General features: G+C 53.4%; 5 protein-coding genes across 5 annotated transcripts; 3 read left to right on the top strand and 2 right to left on the bottom strand.

The window, feature by feature from the left end:
* Positions 1–596: 596 nt before the first annotated feature.
* SETTUDRAFT_141818 (uncharacterized protein) lies at positions 597–1,516 on the top strand (the record flags this gene model as incomplete). Its single annotated transcript, XM_008032125.1, has 1 exon — positions 597–1,516. The coding sequence occupies one exon, from the start codon at positions 597–599 to the stop codon at positions 1,458–1,460; it is 864 nt and encodes a 287-aa protein (XP_008030316.1). The 3' UTR covers positions 1,461–1,516.
* A 25-nt stretch (positions 1,517–1,541) lies between these two features.
* Positions 1,542–3,103, bottom strand: SETTUDRAFT_165493 (uncharacterized protein). The gene is made up of 2 exons (XM_008032124.1): positions 2,594–3,103; positions 1,542–2,517 (listed from the first exon to the last, which is right to left on the bottom strand). The coding sequence occupies exons 1-2, from the start codon at positions 2,657–2,659 to the stop codon at positions 1,636–1,638; spliced, it is 948 nt and encodes a 315-aa protein (XP_008030315.1). The 5' UTR covers positions 2,660–3,103; the 3' UTR covers positions 1,542–1,635.
* A 585-nt stretch (positions 3,104–3,688) lies between these two features.
* On the bottom strand, positions 3,689–4,941 carry SETTUDRAFT_165492 (uncharacterized protein). Its single transcript, XM_008032123.1, has 3 exons — positions 4,795–4,941; positions 4,177–4,562; positions 3,689–4,127 (listed from the first exon to the last, which is right to left on the bottom strand). Exons 1-3 carry the CDS (start codon positions 4,872–4,874, stop codon positions 3,898–3,900), a joined length of 696 nt encoding a protein of 231 aa, XP_008030314.1. The 5' UTR covers positions 4,875–4,941; the 3' UTR covers positions 3,689–3,897.
* A 372-nt stretch (positions 4,942–5,313) lies between these two features.
* On the top strand, positions 5,314–7,829 carry SETTUDRAFT_165491 (uncharacterized protein). Its single transcript, XM_008032122.1, has one exon. The coding sequence runs from the start codon at positions 5,326–5,328 to the stop codon at positions 7,696–7,698; it is 2,373 nt and encodes a 790-aa protein (XP_008030313.1). The 5' UTR covers positions 5,314–5,325; the 3' UTR covers positions 7,699–7,829.
* Positions 7,830–7,975: 146 nt separating this feature from the next.
* On the top strand, positions 7,976–11,400 carry SETTUDRAFT_97999 (uncharacterized protein; the record flags this gene model as incomplete). Its single annotated transcript, XM_008032121.1, has 11 exons — positions 7,976–8,375; positions 8,425–8,774; positions 8,821–9,351; positions 9,406–9,483; positions 9,571–9,784; positions 9,841–10,234; positions 10,260–10,825; positions 10,869–10,983; positions 11,031–11,069; positions 11,117–11,255; positions 11,302–11,400. The coding sequence occupies 11 exons, from the start codon at positions 7,976–7,978 to the stop codon at positions 11,398–11,400; spliced, it is 2,925 nt and encodes a 974-aa protein (XP_008030312.1).
* Positions 11,401–12,490: the final 1,090 nt, after the last annotated feature.

Raw genomic sequence — 12,490 nt, 5'->3', positions numbered from 1 at the left:
AGAAACGCGCTCGGGGATGCGGGGCAACTCCGTGAATCTTTGAGCAAGTAGTGGGGGTGGCCAAGCAGCTGCGATAACTGACTGAACTAGAGCAATAATCCGCCGCCTGGGCCTGGAGGGCGCGAGTTGAGAATGGCGGGATGAAGAGAAGGGAAGGCTGGCGGAATGGGTGAGAGCTGGGTGAAGCGCAGTGCGGGCAGAGCCAGTTGCTTCACTCCGCGCCTGTTGCCGTGTGCAGAGGGGCGGCCATCGCTTCTTCCCAGGCAAGCAGGAAACGCGACATCTGCCAAACTCACTCGCCCAAGCACATGGATTGCCTGCCACGTTGCTGTCCTCAACAGTGCCAGGGGCCCTCGACACAGCATGCGCACGACAGTCGCTATACAGGACCGCCACGGTAGCACCAGCCTGAGGGACAGGCGCCTATCGATAGCCTAGCGGGCTGGACACGCGACGAGACGCGTCTGCGTCATGCCCCCCCCCCCCCGCCTGTCTGCCCACGAGAAAAGCATCCAGGCTGTTTCAGATATCTTCTGGGCGCATCACGTCATACCCGGTAACGGTTACACTGCTTCGCTGCCACATGCCGGCCCGCCATGGCGCTGACCTACCTCGAAACCCTCGCCCACTTCACCACCTTTCTCACGGCCTACACGCACACGCTGCTCTACCTCCGCTCGCTCTATCCCCGCGCCTCCTTTGTCCAGTCACGCTTCCACAATACCTCTGTCTACCAGTCACGGCATCCGCTCGTGTGTGAATGGATAACCGATGCCGTCGCCGCCGTGCGCGAGGAGCTCTTGAACGGGAGCGTCGCCAAGATCGGCATTGTCATATTCAGTTATGGGGCCGATGAAGGCGCGGCGGGGAGTGCGAAGATAATGGAGAGATACATGTTTGATGTTAGCGCATTCCCAGTCGTGGACAAGGGAGATCGCAACATGGAGATCGAGTGGGAAAGCCAAACACCCGAGGTGTCTGATCACGAAGACGAGAGAGGAGGCGTCGCGAAGAGAGGAAATGTCAAGGCGTTGGATGTCGACGTCGATGTCAATCTCTCCGAGCAGTTTCGTGCTGCTTTGATAGCCCTGACGACACGCACTTCGATGCTCGCGCCTCTACCGCCCAACTGTTCTTTCAACATCAGCATGGAGCTCAAGGACGAGGCCCATGTCGATCCACCCGTTGCACACCCGCAGCCGTGGATACCTGTACAGCCTAGCCTGCAGAAGACGGGCAGAACACCAATGATGCGAGATGAGTTTGACGAGGAAGAGTTTGAAGCTGGTGGACGAACAGACGAGGGAGGTGATCTTGGTGGTGCCAGAGTAACGCCCATTCGCAGTGTAGAAGCAGGTGTTTTTAGATTTGAAACATGGATAGAAGAGGGCAAGGCCAAGTTCGACAATACGCAAGGCGATAGTACCAAGACGAGCTTTGCAAGTTCTGTTCAGATGTAATGATGACCTGATATGCGTCCCCTTTATTTGTTGAGGACGTTCTAGCATTGTCTTGTGGAGAAGACATTTAGAGTTTGGAGAATAATTTTTTAAATGGGTATCATGCTATCAAAATCAAGAAAAGGGACATAGGTATGGCCCATAACTACATATCAGCCAGGCTTCATAACCACATCTACTTTCTGAACAGAGAAGTCCCACTTCCTACGAGCGGGTTCGGCTGAAACTCCATATCATTCCCACTTGCAAAAAGCGGTTCCGTATCGTCGTCCACCTTACTCCTGGGCTTGAGCTCCTCGCCCCTTGCAATCTCAATTGTGCTGATAACCGGCAGCACAAGCAACAGCAAAGGAAGCAGCTGGCCAAAACTCCAGTTGCCCTCGCTGGGTCCCACAAGGTGCACGGCTTCCGGCGGGGAGCCAAAAGCCTGGGACTCGAGCACTATGCGAATGGTTGCGCCGATGCCCATTGCGAGACAGGCGAATAGACCAATGACTTGCACCGTCTTGAGCCATTTGGGGTTCGATCGATTGTGCAGGTACCATGTTGCGAAGCCGAATGTGATGACTTGGCCTGCTATGACGGCAATGGTACCGGCAATACTGAGGGCAGCGTTTTCCGAGGCGCCTTTGCTTTCGACTTCCCAGACGCATGCAATGGGCAGTCTGGGCGACATGTTCTTCAAGACAGTCTGCAGGATGAAGACGCCCGAGAGGATACCGAGGAACATATTGACGAGCATGAGGAGCTGGCGTATCCAGCGGAGGACCCAGTCGCGCTTGAAGTCGTTGACGAGGGCGAGGAGTGTGGCCAGGTTGGTAGCGGTTGAGAGCAGCGAGAGGAGCCAGATTATGAAGAAGTGGTAGGGCACCATTGTTTTCATTTTGGCAAGGCCCACCGACTGGATGCCGATGCCTGTGAGGATCTGCTGGTCCGAGAAGGATTGTAGCAGCTTGCGTGATATGGGTGCCGAGGTGGACTTTCGCAGGCCAAGGAGGATGATGGTGGCAGAGAGCAGGATGGAGAGAACGTTGGTGATGATGAAAGACAAGAGGGTCTGCGCGCGTGGGTTAGATCTCATGCGTAGGCTATTGCGACAGTGATGGGTCTGGTGGTGAAGAGGGGGTACTTACGCCCGCACCCGCAACTCCCGCATCAGTGGTTGTCGTGTCTGGGATAGTGGTGCAGTTGAACGGCATTGTTGCTTGAGATCCTTCTCTTCCCTGACCCGCTGTCGACTCTTCTTTCGGCTCCCGTGCAAGCCGAGTCAATGGTTGTTGAGCGACGTAGCCGTGGCTATACTGGCGGGCAACTTCAGAGCACCCGCGCGCGACGATGAGAGATGGGGATTTCAGGCGACGGCGTCAAAGTACTAACAAAGGGCAAGACACAAAGAAAGAGCGTGAGACAGGGCAAGAGAGTGAAGGTGCAAAAGTCAACCACCAAGTCGCTGGCCCTGGAAACGAAAGCGATGCACAGCCTCAGCCTATGTCATCACCAGCAGCAAGCGGCAGGATCCGGCATGCCTCAATCTAAATCAAGGTCTGTTGGCGAGGGCGCGACGCCCAAGAGGCCAGGGGCAGTGATCGACTTGGTGAAACAAGGCAGCACCGCAGCCAACAGACGGCCTGTGGATGGTTGCATCTGTGGCGGAGAAGCGCTTAATCTGCGGCATTGCGCGATTAGGCCCAATGCACGGGCAAAGAAAGCAGCCAGAGCCGATGTACCTGTAACCATTGGACGCATGGCCGAGGGTTGCAAACATCAAGTGCATGGATGACAAGAGTGAGAGCACAATGCAGGGTCCAACGGGGACGAGCAATGTTGAAGCCAATCATCGCATGCAGCTTGAGACGAGCGGCCGCCAAGGCGCTAAGGAGCCTAGCCTGGCTTGCGGCTCTAAAGCGACACCATGCGCCATCTCGTGATTCAACCATCTCGAGGCCATGGCACGAGGGGCGACATCTATCTAGTACTTCACTATGGGTAGCATCGACTTGATGCACACAGCCTTTGACCGTGTGCATGCAATGCGTGCAGCCATGTTGTCGCAGTGGCGAAAGTACCTGGACTGGGCACAATTGCCACACCACTTTCATCCAAGGCCGACATGACCAGCCTCGGAGACGTTCACAGGCTGAGTCGACTCAATTCTGCAAACACCCATAGTGGCTTCAGTGGGGCTACACCACTCCTGGTGCATCACCACCAAGCATCATCATGCCCCCCCGTCCATGTCGAGTCACCATTGCATGTGGCAAAACGCATCTTGTCGTCCCGCAGTGGGAGCTGGTATCTCTACCATGTCGTCATTTTTGGCTCTCGTCTAGCGACTGCTCATAAAGACGTCAAACCGTGAACCGAGCCCAAACCCTCCGTCATCATCATGAATACTCTTCGTCAAATGGTCATCAAAACGCCCGTGGCAGCAACTCCTTTACAGCTTCTGCATGGCAACAACGTCGGTAGACTGGACGTGGTCCTCGTCCTCCTCAATCTGCTGCTGGAGCTCGTCTAGCGACACCTTCTCGTCCTCGACGACCAAGTTGATCTGAAGCTTCTTGATACCGAAACCGACAGCGACCAACTTGGACGCACCCCAGACGAGGCCATCCTTCTCAATGGCGAGCACGTTCGCCTTGAGCTCGTCCATGTTTGTCTCGTCATCTGCAACTGGTCAGCATCCTCACTCACCTCGACATTCTCACCAACTTACCCCATGGCTTGACGTCAAGGGTGACAATCGACTTGGCGGCAGGCTTGGTCTTGCCGGCCTTCTTCTTGTTGTACTCGGCCAGACGCTCCTCCTTGATCCTGGCAGCCTCGGCATCCTCCTCCTCGTCGTCACTGCCAAACAGGTCCACCTCGTCGTCGTCCTCCTCAGCCTCCTTCTCAGGAGCCTTGGCGGGGTTCAGGGTAACCTCTGACGATTCGGGGCCGTAGGCAGTGAACTCCTTGGTTGGGTCGCCAGGAAGCGAGTCAAACTCGCCCTGGAAGGTGAGGATGTGGTTGTACCAGCGCCATGCGTAGGGGTACTTCTCAGGGGCGGGGACCTCCTTGATCTGCTGGAAGACCTTGACATCGGCCTGCGATGGCGAGTAACTGTGCCATGTTAGCCCGTGACTCTGCAGCGATGCCTGAGAAGTGCAGCCGAAGCAGTGACTAGATCAGAGTTGCGACAAGCGCTTGGGTTTGTATTCAGATAGCGGGGTCTTAAGCCGCCTCATTAACACGGACCAAATGTTCTCATCATTCGAGTGTGGGCAGGGTTGTATGCAGTGCAGTGGAATGGACACGGAGCGGGCGAAAAGTGCGTGGTGGGGTAGCAACTTACCCAACAATGTACGAGCGCGTCTTGACGTAGTGGTTGAGGAGGGTCAGGCCCGCGTCGGAAACGAGATCGGTGAAGCCCATGTTTGCAGGAATTCAATGTGCGTAGGGAGAGCGAGAAACGGAGAGGTGTGGTTGAAGGAGGAGTCAAAGTTTTTTTGCAGAGTTGGGGCTGGGAGGAGATTGCTGCCGGGCGCACGGCCCCGCGCTAGTACGTGCTCGACCGTGTTCGAGGGGCACCGTTCACCCTGCTCCCCAAACCACTCGAGGCCTCGCATGCAGCTAGGCCACGGCTGATTCTGCCCCCCCCCCCCGGCCTCACTTTTCCATGCTGTTCTAGGAAACCCGTCTGGAATGCTTCTCGTGCCGCCGTTTGCCTGTCTGCCTGACGCGCCGCCCGGAGACGTAGAAGGTCATCGAACCACCGCGCATTTTCGCCCAAGCTCGTAGTCGCACCACCCATTGCCAATATAATCTACCCTCTTCATCTCTTGCTCTCGCGAACTTCCCTCGTTTTCTGACCCCCCATATCAAAATGCTGACCAGCAGAGCACGCATAGCCGCAAGGCGCATCGCATGCCCGTCCTCCATCTCACGCGCACTGCCCGTTCGCACATCGCCGTTATGCCTGACCACATCCGTAGCACGGCCCTCGCAGCAGCAAAAGATTCTGAGGCCGCTTGTGTCTTCCCGGGGGTATGCGAATGGCGGGCGCCCCCATCCTCCTGGTGGAACACATCGCATGAACCTCGGTGGTGAGCCAGAAAAGCCGGCGTTAGAGCAGTACGGAGTCGATCTCACAGCGCGCGCGCGAGACGGCAAGTTGGATCCAGTCATAGGACGAGATGGCGAAATACAGCGCACCATCCAAATTCTGTCCCGACGAACAAAGAACAACCCCGTCCTCATCGGCTCCGCTGGAACCGGCAAGACGGCCATTCTCGAAGGCCTGGCACAGCGCATCGTCAAGGGCGATGTGCCTGAATCGATACAGGAAAAACGCGTCATCTCTCTTGACCTCGGCTCCCTCATTGCCGGTGCCAAATTCCGCGGCGACTTTGAAGAGAGGCTGAAGAGTGTGCTGAAGGAAGTCGAAGAGGCCAACAAGGGCGTCATCTTGTTTGTCGACGAGTTGCACACCTTGTTGGGCCTGGGCAAGGCAGAGGGCAGCATTGATGCCAGCAATCTTCTCAAGCCCGCTCTCAGTCGTGGAGAGCTGCAGCTCTGTGGAGCGACGACACTCAACGAGTATCGGCAGATTGAAAAAGACGCAGCGCTTGCGCGACGATTCCAGCCCATTGTTGTTGGCGAGCCCACGGTCCAGGACACTATTTCCATCCTGCGTGGTATCAAGGAGCGATACGAGGTCCACCATGGTGTGCGTATTACCGACAATGCTCTGGTGGCTGCCGCTTCATACAGCAATCGTTACATCACAGACCGCTTCCTCCCCGACAAGGCCATTGACTTGGTAGACGAGGCTGCAAGTGCACTGCGTCTACAGCAAGAGAGCAAGCCAGATGCAATCCAAGAGCTCGATCGCCAAATCATGACTATCCAGATCGAGCTGGAGTCGCTCCGCAAGGAAACCGACATTGCGAGCAAAGAACGACGCGAGCGTCTTGAAGAAACATTGAAGCAGAAGCGAGATGAGGTAAAGGTGTTGACGGAGAAGTGGGAGAAGGAGCGAGAAGAGCTCGACGCAATCAAGAACGCGCAGGAGAACCTTGAAAAGGCAAAGCTCGAGCTTGAAATAGCCCGTCGTCAGGGCGACTTCGCCAGGGCTGGTGAGCTGCAATACAGCAGAATCCCGGAGTTGGAACAGAAACTTCCCAAGGACGAGGAGGTGACGGCTGGAGCCAACCGACAGGGCTCTCTGCTACACGACTCTGTTACCGCGGACGACATTGCCGCCGTCGTCTCCCGCACGACCGGTATCCCACTATCCAAGCTCAACTCGGGAGAAAGTGAGAAGCTCATCCATATGGAGGACACCCTGCGCCAGTGGGTCAAGGGCCAGGACGAGGCCTTGACCGCCGTTGCAAACGCCATTCGTCTCCAAAGAGCTGGACTTTCTGGCGAGAACAGGCCCATCGCCTCCTTCATGATGTTGGGGCCAACTGGTGTAGGAAAGACGGAGGTGTGCAAGAGACTTGCAGAGTACCTTTTCAGCACACCCCAAGCTGTAATCCGGTTTGACATGAGTGAGTTCAGCGAGAAGCATACAGTGTCGCGTCTCATCGGCTCTCCTGCTGGCTATGTCGGGTACGAGGACGCGGGTCAACTCACTGAAGCTGTGCGACGAAAGCCTTATGCTGTTCTCTTGTTTGACGAATGGGAAAAGGCACACAAGGACATTTCAACCTTGCTTCTTCAAGTTCTCGACGAGGGCTTCCTTACGGATGCACAGGGCCACAAGGTGGACTTCCGCAACACCATCATCGTCATGACGTCCAACCTTGGAGCTGATATTATTGTCGGTGACGACGCCATACACTCGGTTAGCAAGGATTCGAGCGAGATCTCACCGGCAGTACGCAGCGCTGTCATGGGTATTGTTGCTGCCACATACCCGCCCGAGTTCCTCAACCGTCTCGACGAGTTCATCATTTTCCGCCGTCTATCACGAGAAGCGCTCAGAGACATTGTAGACATTCGTCTGAAAGAGCTTCAGCAGCGACTAGACGACCGCAGAATTATTCTCGAATGCCCAGACGAAGCCAAACAATGGCTATGTGACCGAGGCTACGATCCAAAATTCGGCGCCCGGCCACTGAACAGGCTCATTGCCAGAGAAATTGGCAACGGCCTTGCTGACAAGCTGATCCGTGGAGAAATCCGCACCGGCGATACGGCCAAGGTTTCGATCAAGAAAGATGGCACAGGCCTTGATGTCGCCGCAGCTTGATGCTGCTGTATGACTAACGACGACATGATTGTATAACAGATTGTAAAAACGTACCATTACATGTACATAATGTAGCATTGTCGGCGTTGTAGGTAAAATCTCTTCCTCTTTGTAGGCAACGATAATGAATGATATCACCTCTTTATGTTCTTCATCGTGACAGGCAGATGCTGGCAAGCGCGCTTCCGCTACTTCCCTTTTTGTGGCCAAAACCTCTCACTCTCTCACTCTCTCGCATTCACTCACACCGCCGTCAAACTCACTCACCTTCAAGGTCATGCCGCGCCAACCTGCTTTCAAGGTCGCTTTCCGACCGAAAAATAGTCGCAGCAGCGCATCCTCAAGCAGCAATCGCCGTGGAAAGACTCGTCGTGCTACTGCCTCCACAAGCACTTCGCGTCGCTCTTCCGTCCACTCAGCTTCAACTACGCATGCAGGGCTAAGCAGACCACGCGTTCAAATTTACAGAGGGCCATTTCTGGACGATACATCCACTGAAACGCCCTCTGAGGTGAATCAGCAGGCTGATGAAAACGACGACTTGCTCAATGAAGTCATAATGGCTGTCGACCTGACTTCACGCGGCACGGTAGGCTGCTGTTACTATGTAGCCAGGGAGGAGAAACTGTATTTTATGGAGGACATGCAATTTGGGAACGCGGACGTGGTTGACTCGTGTAAGTATCTCTTTAGCTGGCACGCCGCACTCTTGCTGACCACGATAAGTGAGAGTATACATCGATCCTACAGTCATTCTGGTTTCGAACAAGATCGATGACAAAGTTATTGATCGTTTTGACCCAGAGGCGAAGAGTGGCGGGTCTACCAGCAGCGACAACGACCAGTTTCGCCTTCCGTTTCTGCTCGAAGTGAGACCTCCCAGCGAATTCAGTTACGATTCAGCAAAGGTAAAACTTGTGAGTCTTCGCCTAGGAGAAGACAATGGCACCAGAATCGAATTCAATATTCCAGGAGAGCTTGCCACAGTCGGCCATCCAGGGGAAGAGCATTCGGTAGGCCAACAGGGAGAACTGCTCCGTCTCGCAGGCTGGATCGACTTGGAGAGTCGCTCAACGGTATGATTTCGTTTCCTGTTGTTGTATCCTTGCTGAATCTTAACAGGTGGGTTGTGCTGGGTCGCTCATCTCGTATCTGCAACGCCGACGTGCTGCTGCGTACCTTCCTGGGGATCGTTCAGCAAATCTCATGTTTCGCATCGCGATACTCGAAATGTTCAGTCTTCGCGAGACCATGTTCATAAACACTGATACCCTTCATTCACTGCAGATATTGGGTGCCGAATCGCATCCGCATTCGCACAACAAGGGTCCGACCAAGGCCAGCTCGGGCGAAAAAGAGGGGCTCTCTGTATACGGTCTATTTCATCATCTAGCACGAACACCACAAGGAAGGCTTCTACTGAGACAGCAGTTTCTACGACCCAGCTTAAACATGGATGTCATCAATGAGAGGCTGAATACTGTGGGCGTGTTCACTCGTCCGGACAACGATTTCGCGCTTCAAGCACTCGTACAGAACCTCAAGCATATCGGTAACATGCGTGTCACAATGACCAACCTAAGAAAAGGAGTCAGTGGCTCGACCGGAGGGGCTGGAGGATTTGCCAAGAGCATCTGGACGTCCATCCGAGCCGTATGTACAAGGGTCTGGTGTCATCGGCTTCGCGCAGTGATCTGACTATTCCAGTTTGCGTTCCATGCTCTCAAAATTAAAGACACACTTCAGGATGTACTCGGTGGAGAAAATTTGACCATCAGAAACAAGGTGAGCGCTTGTAATAGACACTCGAGGGAGATGAGTTTCCGCTCAGACTGATGAGCGTCAGCCTAGCCTCGTTACTGATCGATGCAGGTGTTCGAAAAGCTTGAAGGCTACCACTTGGCTCAAATCGGGCGTAAAATCAGTGAAACCATTGACCTGAAGGGATCAGTGGAGCAAGGCCGGACTGTCATCATGCCCGGCATTGACGAAGAGCTGGACCAGATGAAGTTAACTTTAGACAGTCTTGATGATCTCTTGAACCAGGTTGCGAGAAAACTTTCTGAGAAAATGCCCGTTAGTTTACGTAAGTGGGGAGAGGCTACTTACGGTTATGCAATGATTGAATGCTAACTAGATTAGGGGCCACTCTGAATGTGATATACTTTCCTCAAATCGGATTTCTCTGCACGACCCCGATCAATCCAGATACAGGCAACGCAATCTACAGTGGCAGTCTAGACCGTCCCTGGGAGAGGATGTTTGTCACAGAAGAGCAAGTATACTTCAAGAACAGCGAGACAAGAGAGATGGATGACCACTTTGGCGACGTTTATGGTATCATCTCGGATCGCGAGATTGAAATCAGTCATGAAGTAGCTCAGTATCTACTTCAATATGAAGAGCTGCTGATCACCTGTTCCGATATCTGTGGGGAGCTTGACAGTTTGCTTGCCTTGGCCCAGGGTGCAAAGATGTATAAGCTTTCTCGTCCACGTATGACAAACGAAAACATCGTACACGTTGAGGGCGGACGGTAAGTCGAGACTTTTGAAGCATAGGATTACTGCTGACATTGACAGTCATATGCTCCAAGAGCTTTTGGTATCTTCTTTTGTCGCAAATGACACCACACTGAGGGGAGGTGAAGGCCACCAGGGTGCAAACGAAGATCGCCCACATTATGGCATAGGAGAACAGGTGCTCACCAGCTCAGCGCCTTACCACGCATATCCCCACAAAGACGCACCGAGCATACTCATCTTGACTGGCCCTAACTACTCGGGAAAGAGCGTATATCTGAAACAGGTTGCTCTAATAGTCTACATGGCGCATGTCGGGGGCTTTGTACCAGCAGATACTGCAATGATTGGGCTGACGGACAAGATCCTCTCTCGAGTCACAACGCGTGAGTCGGTTTCTCGATTCCAAAGCGCTTTCATGATTGACTTGCAGCAAATCTCGCTTGCTTTGAGCTTAGCCACACACCGAAGTCTCCTCCTCATTGACGAGTTTGGCAAAGGCACTGAGTCAAGTGATGGAATTGGTCTAGCTTGTGCTGTCATGGAACACCTGTTGAGCTTAGGAAGTGAAAGGCCAAAAGTCATTGGAGCTACCCATTTTCATGGTATGGAAGAATCTCCTGCCGCGATATGTTCTAACAAGCCTAGAAATATTTGAAATGGGTTTGCTTCAACCTCGACCTGCACTTGGACTTGGATACATGGAAGTACGCGTGGATACTGAAGCTTCTGAAGTTTGTGATCAAATCACTTACCTATACAAGTAACGCTGGCCATTCAACATGATATCTCAGATGCTAATGTGGCCAGCTTCCGCCAAGGACGAAGTAACTCAAGTTTTGGCACATGGTGAGTGTGTAAATCACTTGCCGCTGTCGATGTTGACAATGAGTTAGCTGCGCCGCCATGAATGGCGTTCCTTCTGAGATTGTGCAACGCGCAGAAAACCTTCTGCTCCTCTCAGCACGAGGCGAAGACCTAGTTGCAGCATGCTGTCAGATGCCAGAAGACGAAATAGCTGAGCTTGAAGAGGCAGTAGGTATAGTCCTTGTATTCAATCGTGCTATCTAAACTCATCCAGGAAAAAATCGCAAGGAACTTTCTCGAGGCGGACATATATCACGATCCAAAGACAACACTGGAGAATGTCCTTGCGGCCTCCATAATCACAGACTCGTAGTGAAAATATTTCCTAGCTACGTTGGAGCCTGATGTTTGAAGATATTGCAGAAAAGGGCGCGCGAATCAGGTATGTATTACGCCACAATATAACGATTCGGAAACATGACAGTCCTTCACATGAGAAGGATGATGGAAGGACCATACCCTAAGATCCGATTTCGGCATAGTTATTGGCATTCTATCGCCTTTCTTACCCTGCATCATTTGTACAATACAGAACACGATCATGTCGCCTTGAATGTATACATCCACATACAGGATTCGACCCAAAAACTACGCCCCTAGCCCCCGCAGCGGAAAGAAGGTAGTAGACCGTTTGCCGTGCCGTCGGTGTTCCTTTGAAACTCGTTCCTGGAACTATCATGGCGCCAAGAAATCGCTCTAAATCCAGTCCACCTTGCGTCATTGGACGGCCACCATGCTCCGAACCGTACGGTATGCACACTACTGTGCATCAAGATTCAGTGGTCATCTAGCACATTTAGCTAGGTTTAAACGAAAGCTCGTTTTATTTCAAGAGGTGGATCAAGCCGAGGAATAAGTTTGCAGTCGAGTCAGGGCGCGCGGGCCCGTATAGGCAGGACGGATCATGCCACGCATTAGATGCAGTTTTGGCCCCAAGGATTTGAAGCTCTACCTCTGTGGCTTTGGCAGTATGCAAGCGGGTTCCTGAATCATTTTGTCGCATGTCAGGAGCTCGAGGGTCGAAAATTGACGAATGTAACGTCACGCTACTTAGCGGCCAAGCCTGGAGTGGGCGGCTATGCGCATGCCGTTCCTAGACTCGATCTTTTATCCACAAGTCGCCCCAATATTTTCTTGACATGCCGCTCCCTGCGCACTCTTTGCCTAGAACGTACGAAGCAGGCCACTGGGCAGGTATTGCACAAGGCCTGATGCGCCTCGGAAGGTCGCTGCGGACAGCACCATAGCCTCAACGACACCAGACTCTCGGTGCTTTCTGCCTTGCCTGACGCGGCTGAGCATAGGTGCTGCCTACATTATAGCCACAATAGAGCCAGCCCATGTACGAGATGACCGCATTGCAACGGCACAACACCAGACACTGGATGTCGCAAGGCCAACAA

The sequence above is a fragment of the Exserohilum turcica genome, assembly GCF_000359705.1.
Source record: "Exserohilum turcica Et28A unplaced genomic scaffold SETTUscaffold_7, whole genome shotgun sequence".
Taxonomy (NCBI): domain Eukaryota; kingdom Fungi; phylum Ascomycota; class Dothideomycetes; order Pleosporales; family Pleosporaceae; genus Exserohilum; species Exserohilum turcicum.
This window is presented reverse-complemented; position numbering and strand designations above follow the sequence as displayed.